Below are 10939 nucleotides of genomic sequence, written 5' to 3' on the forward strand. Positions count from 1 at the left end.
GCTTACGAAGTACACTAGGTTAAAGTAGAAAAGTAGCCACATGTTCAGTTTTGGAAATAGCTTAATATATCCGCATATTAAATAACATTACAAATGCAAATTGATAGGTCATTCTTGTTTAATGTAACATATATCAATAAACACGTTACTTCAAATTGTTTGAAATGTGTTTCGTATTGATTTATGTATACCTAACCGGTATATTATGTTGTTAATTATGGTTAAACGTTTAACAACTGATTATTTAATGTTATGTTGTTTTTTTTTTTGCCTTTTACCTTTTTTGTCGAAGGGGCGATTGGTCATTTCCACTGAAATAAACGACTTCTGGAAGTTAACAAGGAAATCTCTACGTGTTATGTCTCCAATCTGTAATTAACTGTCTAATATGAGCTTTTTTGTTTAATTCGTTTTATTTGTATGTGTTCGTGTATGTTTTGTGGTGTTGGTCTTTATTATCTACATTCATTTACTTTTCAGCAAAGACATAACTTGGTATTTCCCTCAAAATAAACGATAATTTGGGAACTAGCGCACAATCATTAGTACAAACAATTGTCAAGCAGCCTTTGTCCATCGAACTCAGAGGTGACGGAAAATATGTTTCGGTGTTTAAACTGCCAAGGCAACACTTAACCCTTCAGTTTTCATAGGCCATGAACGAATTGTAATAGAAATTAATGACCGTGCGGGCAGCATGCGTTAGTAATTAAACGTCGTCCCTTTGTCAAATAGCCGTATAATATTCGTGATTCCTCATGATATGTTACGGCCTTTGTCATTAGTCCAAACGAAAGTAAGACCAACCACGTGACCTATCTTAAGAATAACTTAATTCGGCTATGATATAAGAGCGCGTTTAATTGGTGGACTGGACAATAATGATTCGGTCACTGCGCTAAAAATTAAGTATTTTCTGTTGTTGGCATTCTAGTCGCTAAGTGCAATTAATTTCAGTACAATTTCGTTTTCCATTGGACTTCGGGTAGTGACTGAAAAAGATGGCGACTTTTGGAAATAACATCAACATTTTACTTACTTTTCTAGGTAAATATTTGCGTTATTATTTTCTTAATTTTATTAAATCATAACATATGAAGAATAACTTTTATTTCGACAAATACATATACATTTTTTCACAGTTGAAATAGGCCGTTATGGTCCTTGTACAACACATATCATTTCATTCATATATTCATAAAACATGGTGTTGCATAACACACATTATGGTTGAATATACAATAATGTTCTGATACAATATCTCGCATCCATATCCAATGTATTTGTTAATAAACATCAGACGATTTTTACGTAGTACCCTTATGTCGATATTTCATGTGACACTGAAAATGTATGCTCTTGATTTTATACAGAAGTGCTTAAGAGATTACATTGCTTGCAGAGTGAACCGTTTATACCAAATATTAGTTATATAGCCAATATATGCATTTTCACTTCATAAGTGAATATATGGAAAATAAGAAGTTCATGCCCAATTGTTGTGTGTTATAGCAGGTGAGGTTTTAAAACAAAAGAACGGCGAAATTTTTCTTAGCGGTCGTTTTATACGTGCGGAGCCTGATTCCACAACAATATGGTAGTTAACTGTTTATTACATTTATCATACCTTTATATTGACATTTAAAAAAAAGAAATATAAAGAATAATATTGTTGACGTTTCACATGTAAATAATGATGTGTAAGCACTTGCGGTTAAATATTTGTAAAATATGTTTTGGCTGTTTATGTTGCATTTTGCGTCTAAAATATTTTGGTATCTTAGTGTTGTTTTGCTGAACATGAATCTATTTTACCAAAAATGATGACTTAACAGTTGATTCCGGGTAATATGGTTTACCTCCAAACATTTGCTGATAAAAAGAAATGATGTGATATACATGTACACAATATAACATGTACCGTTACAGCAGCAGATATGAATGTTTTGGTATGATACAAATGAATGTTATTACATTTACACATTTAACTGTTCAGCATATTGAGTAGATCCTTTAAAATTGTCATGTCAAAAATTAAATTGAAACGTTTAAATTCGCGAGTATTACATGCTCCAACGACCTAAAGTAATTAACATAAATTATATATGCTTATACATCACACATTTATACTTATTTACTCTTTTTGGTACCGGTGGTTGCAAACACGTTATATTACTTATAATTTATTTTCTAACGAAAACGTACAATTGTACTTGAACACTTAATTAACATTTATGTTTACTGCTTTTGACACCAACGTGAGCTACTTGAAATAAGTATTTTTTAAAGTGTGTCGTTAATTTATTTGAAAATAACAATTTTGTATACACTTACGCGGGGATTTTTTTATGTACTATGAATTTTTAATGACATTGTACTTGCATCTAACTCTTGTTAAGCCAATGTTCTGTGTTAAAACGTATGCTATAATTTAGATACATGCACGTGTATATTAGCTTAAGAATCTCATACATTTGCTAATTTTAATATGCACATTTTTATAACTATATTTAAATGTTAATTCATGGTATTACATCTTTATGAACGCAGTAAATGGTAATTAAACAGAACAATACTTAAGTCACCTAACAGCCTAACGGAACAATTAATATATGTCTATTACAATAATGACACTCGAAAGTGCAATATAGTTTATCGATGTGTAATGCAATCAACAATTTGCAGTCGTAGATACAAAACCACAAGTCAGTATCATACGCACTAAAGTAATTGCATGAGGTGAAAGGGGTGAACATTCGCATTCAATGGCGAAATATGTTACGTTAGTGAATTATTACGATGTAATTTGCGATGGTTTTATGGTATTCATAATTGTCAACATTGACAAAACAAACGCGGTCATCACTACGGGTTACGCATCACTATAAAGCTACGGTATAAGCAATTCCCTATTGTCTGTTGTCATAACTGTCAAAACTGGTAAGAATAAATTAATATATTGCTTAATTCCCGTCAGTAGCGTGAACACTTATTTTATATGATGTAAAAATGTTGCAATACTAATACATATGCCTCGTGTAATTACAGTTATAATACATTATTTTGACAAGTCGATGAAAACCATGTTGTGATTATTTAATGTACATGTTCATTTCGCAATTTATAATGAGGCTTTACGCAAGGCGAATAAGGCCTATAGTTAGTGAAAGCTATTCGATTAAAATACCGGTTATTTAAGTCACGAGAGATGAGCGAGGCATATGCTATAACATTCCTGAATTCATGCACTAAATGCATTTATCTCTTTTATTTAAAAACACACTCTTTTTATATATACCAATAAACATTTAAATGATTAAGTTACCTTACAAATGTGATCATTTTACCTTTAAAATGTAAACACTTATCTTTGGTATTTAAAAATTACTTAGGGCAAAATTTAAGTTTGCTGATTTAATTATCAACTTAGTATTCAAATCAAAAGCAGTCGTTTTCATTTTGTCAACGAAATGAGGAAACCCCAGAAAGCATATTATCCTGTAGGAGTTGGGTGATCGATAATTTGTGGTTCTGTATCTGTTATTTTTATTATTCTTTTGTCAGATGGTTTCAAACAATTGGGTTAAAAGAGGAAACAAAAAACAATTATAATTAACGGTAACTTAAAATTAAAAACTCCAATGACAGTTGTTTGCGAAATACCTAAAATCTGGCAACAGTTAATTGGAAAGGATCAAATTATTCCACTGCAAGAAGCGATATTTGACTTCACGTTGTAATGCAGAATAAACATCCATGACTAAATATTTTAAGAGTTCTGTCGCGTCATGACAATAAATATATTGGTAAGAATTACAATTTCCACAAAGATTTGCATATTTTCGGAAGAAACCACGCAGTGGGAAATAACGGACAATAGATATGGTTCCAATTGAAATTCATAAGTGAATCACGAACCTCAATATACATGATGCTAACAAATTATTTCCAAATCATTTAAGTGAACAAGATGAGCATTCGAGATAATAATGGTCAAGACACTACAACATAGCTAAGTTTCGACATTCACGTTTAAATGTTTCGTCACCACATGATTTATGTTTTAAATTTAAGCCATAAAGCCGTAAAAAACAACAACAATGCAAACCATTATTCTGTTCATTTGTGAGAGTAAATATCGACATGGCAGTTATACATTTGTTTTGTAAATAAACATTAAACTTGATGGATTATACAATTATATTTTATTAAACAATTCAGTTTTGATCGATTTGTCATCGTCATAACTAGAGGGAAAAAGAACAACAAGTTTATATTATGTTAAGTTTCCATAATATAATAACTCACATTTATTGACCATTTAAACAAATGGTATTGACGCATAACAAGGTTCATGAGTGTTCTTTCCTCAAACCGCAGAGACAATGTGACCAGTTTTCTGGACTTTTTGTGACTAGCTTGTGCACATATATAACTCACAATCGTTAACTCTTGATCATAAACGATTACTCCCGTAATTAATCATAACTGACTTTTATGATCAATTATTCGTCGTTATCGTGAATATGCATTCAATTTGTCAGATGTACAGAATAATAACAGGAAGATGAGTGAGTTAATACGAGGAGCTAATTGGTTACTATGTGTAACTACATTATATTATGAAGCAAATTCAGTTATTGTGTTGGCAAATTCACGAACATGGGTATAGTTCAATTAATTAAAAAAATGTTGGCGATTGTAAGGGCAAACACTGCATTTTGAAATTTTAAAAAATGCTTAAAGCCCTAATCTACGTGGCATAGAGGTGACTTTCACTCCTCTTTTTTTTTTAATTGCACTCCTCCTTTTTCTATCTCGTGGCCACGACTTAGTAACTCGGGATCTCGAGTTAGCTATGTCGTGGCCACGAGATAGAAAAAAGAGGAGTGCAAAACTAAATAAAAGAGGAGTGCAATTAAAACAAGAGCGGTGCAGTAAATAAAGAAAGAGTGCATTAAACAAAAGAGGAGAGAATTTCGAGATCTCGAGATCCCGACTTACCTAACTCGTGGCCGGGAGTTAGTCAGCCAATCAAATACTATCTTGTTCCCTCAAATTAATCAGCCAAAGAAAACGTCCCAAAAGCAAGGCTCTGATATAACATAACATTCTACTTTAAGTACTACTATTACTGCTACTACTACTGCTGCTGTTGTTGTTGTTGCTGCTGTTACTATTACTACTAATACTTCTACTACAACTACTACTAGTAGTAGTAGTAGTAGTAATAGTAGTAGTCGTCGTCGTCGTAGAAGTCGTAGTTGTCGTCGTCGTCGTCCGTCGTTCGTCGTCCAGTCGTCAGTCGGTCGTCTGTCGGTCGCCCATCGGTCGTCCATCGTCCGTCCTCAGGTCATGGTCTGTCGGTCGTCCATCCGGCGGCGTCCGGCGGTCGTCCATCGTTCGTCCTCCGGTCGTCCGTCGGTCGTCCATCCGGCGTCGTCCGTCGGTCGTCCCTCGTCCAAACATCGGTCGTCCGTTGGTCGTCAATCAGTCGTCCCTCGGTCGTAGTAGTAGTAGTAGAAGTAGAAGCAGTAGTAGTAGTTGTCGTAGTAGTAGTAGTAGTTGTTGTAGTAGTAGTAGTGACCAGCTATATATATATATGCGTACAGAATATTTACACATGTTACGCAAAATTTGATTGGCTGACTAATTCGGGATCTCGAGATAGCGAAAATTCTCTCCTCTTTTGTTTAATTGACTCTGCCTTTATTTACTGCACCGCTCTTTTTTTTTATTTTACGCCGCTTTTAGATATAAAAAGAGGAGAGCAATTAAAAAAAAGAGAAGCAGCGCTCTTTTTTTAATTGTACGCCGCTTTTATTTAGTTTTGCACTCCTCTTTTTTCTATCTCGTGGCCACGACATAGCTAACTCGTGTCCACGAGATAGAAAAAAAGATGATAGCAATTAAAAAGAAGAGAAGTGAATGTCACCTCTATGCCACCTTACTAAACCGGTAATGTTACTAGTGTCTGACCTGTGTCTTACTTTTTGTATACACCTGTCATATTCTACATCATGATACTTTTTGTACATGTTATGCAACTGAACAATATAAATGAGAATATAAGACACGTGTCATATTCTACATTTGATTTAATTGATTAAGGAAACGAGTACACCTCTTAAAAAAGTTTTTCATTTTTATAATATTCTGGATCTAACTCAGGTACTTTGTTTTTAACTATTTTGTTTATTTCTGTTTCAGTAATTTACACTGCAGAAGCAACTTTCGGTGAGTATATCTGTGCATATGTAATTCAGAAACACAGTTATTTCGATACCGCTCTATTTTTAGCCTATTTTGAGAATTTTTATCTGTTCCGAATTGGATCGATTTATTAAATAGTATTGAAATAAAACAACGGCATTTGGGTGTAAAAGCCACCAATTTATCGAACATTCAATAGTATCCGGTTATGTAAGTATGGTAATTGCTTTAGTGTATGACCATCCGACTGCCGACAGTCCTGAATGAACACGATGATAGAACTTAAAGAAGCACGCAATACAAATGCCCCCTGTCGGAACTAACTGAATTTACAAATAATACGAAGCTTCTTTTTATTTTAACACAAGATGCATTTAATTGTATGTTCATACATTTCGCAGCTATAAATTATGTGATACATATAAGGCGCGTTGATTGTCAAGTGACTTGATTATCAATCGATTATTATACCTTTATGTGTTACAGTATCTCACCATGGTTACGGACCCCATGGAAAAGGTAGGCTAAAGTAAAACATTCGTATGTAACATACATTTACTTTGGTTTATTACCAATATTATAACTTGAAGTTTCACCTTTATTAACTGGATAATAATTAGTAAGATGTTAACAATGTACATAACAAAACATATTCCTCTTACACAAATGTCATGTTTCTTTTTCCGAACAATAGAAAACCACAAAAATAACACAGTCTGATAATTCATATTAATCCAGATGTTTTTAATTAAAAACGTAACACGATTATTGCGTCAAAAAATTAGAAATACAATTTTCTTATTTTCTAGTCGTAGTTCATAAGATGGTGATCCATAAGAAAACAAACGCAACAAGCCCATTTCCCAATTGTTATCGATTAAACAACTACAGCAGTACGCTTATTTTTCCCTGTTAATCTTTAAGATGACACAAGGAAACATGCTTGTATGTGCATGTGTATTCATAATTTCAAATACACTTAAGACAAATTGATTTTTTTTTCAATGTTTATCCCCAATTTCTTTTTTTCCAAATTTAAACCATTTGTATTATAAATAATCGTTTCAGTTTCGAATCAATAGTTTCTCTTATAACTGAATTAAATTTCGTCATTAATGCACGCATCTTTATAAATAATTAATACTTAATACTGATATTGGACAGTGATGAATTTATTCAGGATTTCCAAATACATGTGTTAATAAATTAATCATGGTTATCATTAATCAATGGTCGCTTGGATCCCCGCGACATGAGAAACAGAACAGTGCGCTTATTTTCCATGTTAATTCACATCAGGGTATGGAGGTCCGGGCGGATTCGGGGGCGAAGGAGACTTGATTGCGAAACACTACATGAATAAACTAGGTTACGGCAGTCACGGTGGTCCTAAAGGTAACACACGTTTCAACAGAGTTTCCTTAGAGTCTGCTTTAAAGAATGTCTGTTCTCTTCATGGTTTATATTACCATTTGCATTAATTGATCGGCCATAACGTAGCTTTACTTTGTCCTCTCAGTTGAATCGTAAATGTATTACACAATTGTCGCATCTGCATTTATGAAATTTACATCCTGATAAGATTTTTTTGTCGTAATACTGTTATCCTATGCCGTGGTAAAAGTTTGATAAAAAATATATGGGTTATAAATGAAGTAAGTAGAACCCCATAAGTGATGGCTACAAAGCACTCATTATTACTTAAAACTTATATAACAAAATAGCAAGAATAACATATATTCTTTATTGTTTTAAGTGAAGACGATAGTGCAGCATGTACCGATTTTCAAGAAAGGTGGGCTAACATTTCTTTTGTAAATGCTCTTTTTTAAATGCGCGTTTACATTCCCTACCCAACATGTACAACAGTCCTTCAAAAGATATAAACGTGTACAACTTCCCTAATTGTGTTGTAATTTTGGACGTTACAAGAAGTAAGATTTGAACTGAATAGCCTGTTTGTTCAATATATTTACAGTACCGGTGCCTGTCTATACGCCAGTTAAAGTTTTTCACAAAGGTAAAAATAATACTCCTCTTTTAATTTTAAAGAATGATGTATTCACTATCCGATATCCAAATGGCGATAAATTGTCGTTTTCATATCAATATACTTGTGTTATATTATTGCATACAATTACAAGATCTGCCCCGCTGGTAATAGCTCTTGTTAACTGTTTTATCAAGCTCAAGCTTCTTTTTTCAGGTTTAGTACCAGATATTAGACGAAATCTTTTTTGACAATATCCCGTTTTGTACAAGAGGTTGTGCTACATCTTGTTCTCAATATCCCGTTTTAACGATTTGTACCAGAGATTTCACAATCCATTGTACACAATATACGTTAAGCACCAGATATAACACTATCTATTGTAAACAATATCTCGTTTGGTACCAGAGATTATACTATGTATTGCCTGTATATTGTAAAAACAGTATCCCGTAATGAACCAGAAATAGCACTATCGGTTGTAAAGAATATCCAGTTTAGTACTTGAAATTTTACGATCTTTGCAAACAATATCCTTATTTATGCCAACTGTTAGTATAAGGAAAGAAAATTATCATATTTACATCGTTAGTGTTGTCATATTTAAATCATCACTACTACCATCTTAAGGTTATAATATTTACAACGTAACTTTGGCATATTTACATCGCCATTATTTTCAAATTGACATCGTCGGTTTTATTATATTAAGTGTGTCCGTGTTATGATGCGTACATCATCACTACTATCTAATTTACATCGTCAGTATTATAATATTAATATCGCTCATTATATATTTACATCGTCAGTATCATATTAACATGTTCAGTATTATCAAATTTGCAACGTCAGTATTGTCATATTAACATTGACAGCCTTGTTTTATTTACATCGTTAGTATCGTATTATTTACGTCGTCACTATTGTTATATTTACTACGACAGTATCTTTTCATATGTACATAGTCAGTATAAGTTTTCTGCGTCGTATTTACTTCGTCGGTATCATCACATTAATGCCGTCATTAAAGTCATATTCAAATATTAAGTATTTTGATATTTTCTGCATTTATTCCTCATATTAGCATTGGTAGTGTTGACATCTACTTCGTCAGTATTATCATAGTAATGTCGTCATGGTTATCATAATAACATCGTCAGTAATGTCATATTTACATCGTTAGTATTTTCATTGTAAAACATCCGTATTTTCATCGTAAGTATTGTCATGTAAATAAATTGTCATTGTTATCATATTTAAATAGCCAGTTTCCTCATTCTTATAACGTCTGTATAATTATATGTGTATGTATAATTGTCAGTACCGGTGCCAGTTCCAGTACACAAACCAGCTCCTCGACAGCACCAATACCCGGGTAAGAACATCGCAAACAAGTTGCTATGAAAAACGAATTAATGTTGTACATAGTGCTTTAATGTGAGTTATTGTACTATAATAACAAAACTAGTTCATGCATAGTGAATTAAACCTATAGAGTGATGATACCCATCAATAGTATATAAGGGACATTATTTGTTGTTTATGCAGTTAAACACATACCCGTGCCAATGCCAGTACCAAACAAGAAGACGGTGGTGATTCAAGGTCGAGGCCAAGGTGGTCAAGGTGGTAGACCGAATCGCGGACCGAGCGGTGTATTTGTTGGTGGATTTGGTGGAGGTATGGGCAATAGTATGGGTCCAGGAATTGGAGGAGCTGGTCCCGGCCTGTTGTCTCCAAACAGCGTTGAGCTTGCCCCCTTTCCGAGCCAAACACAGTCCGGTTCAGGTAGGTATTTGAATATAAATTGTTCATTTTCGCCTTTATTTTAAATATATACAACGTAATAAAGAAAAACGAACCTTAAGATATAACTTTAAGTTGACGTTAATATTTAATTCCAAAATCGTGTTTCACTGGTATGTATCAATGCGCATTCCGCTACCGTTCCAGTCGTGCGGTCTGCCTCTCCGAGGCGAAATGTTGACATCAGCTCAACCATAGACTTCGGTCTAAACGGCAATAACGGCATGAACGGTTTGAGTCCTGACCTCGGCATTGGGTTTGATGTTGGAATGAACGGCAACAATGGCTTAAATGGTAACTCACATTCCTGTTCATAGTGTTATTTCAAATGTTGTTGATTGCATGGGTAATATACGGGAAAGGACCGAAAACATATGAGGTAGTTTTCTGTGTAAGGACACTTACATTGAAAAACAAACAAACACGTGACCATGAGCCTTTTGAATTTTAACTGTTAAAAGAAGTTGACATAAAAATCTATTGGATTTCGTTGCATTCCTTGATACATAGAAAAATGCAAGTGAGTGTATGTGTTCTTTATTTCAGTTAAAATTAGTCCGAGCAAAAATGGCATAATGATGGGCGGACACAGATCACAAACACATATTAAATATTAAAGAGCTTTTAAGATAATCCATTTATGAATATCCCCATGTTTACTAAAATGTTCATACATAGTCAAACACTGTTTATGATTGGTGTTCATGTGTAATGTTTGTTTGTTTGTTTAACCAGCTATTAAATGATGGTTAAAAACTATTGCAAAACTATAGTCATTAGCAACACAACCAGTAATGGTGACTAGTGTGTCTAGTCAACAACCTTAACAATCACGAAAAAATAATAGGCAAAATACAACACGCTATTTTATCGATACAAGCATTTGTTTACATATCCTTAAGTATATTCTATACATTTGTATTACAGGCA

General features: G+C 33.4%; 1 protein-coding gene across 1 annotated transcript in view; it reads left to right on the forward strand.

Annotated features, from left to right (window-relative positions):
• Positions 1-4662: 4662 nt before the first annotated feature.
• The window catches only part of LOC127865498 (uncharacterized), an 8024-nt gene continuing 1747 nt past the window's right edge, over positions 4663-10939 (forward strand). Inside the window, exons 1-6 of the mRNA XM_052405349.1 lie at positions 4663-4666; positions 6700-6732; positions 7513-7608; positions 9752-9991; positions 10157-10303; positions 10937-10939. The exon at positions 10937-10939 is cut by the window's right edge and continues 348 nt beyond it. Of these exons, the coding sequence (XP_052261309.1) occupies positions 4663-4666; positions 6700-6732; positions 7513-7608; positions 9752-9991; positions 10157-10303; positions 10937-10939 (523 nt within the window). The remainder of the gene's footprint in view (positions 4667-6699; positions 6733-7512; positions 7609-9751; positions 9992-10156; positions 10304-10936) is intronic.

Source organism: Dreissena polymorpha, chromosome 2 (genome assembly GCF_020536995.1).
Source record: "Dreissena polymorpha isolate Duluth1 chromosome 2, UMN_Dpol_1.0, whole genome shotgun sequence".
Taxonomy (NCBI): Eukaryota; Metazoa; Mollusca; class Bivalvia; order Myida; family Dreissenidae; genus Dreissena; species Dreissena polymorpha.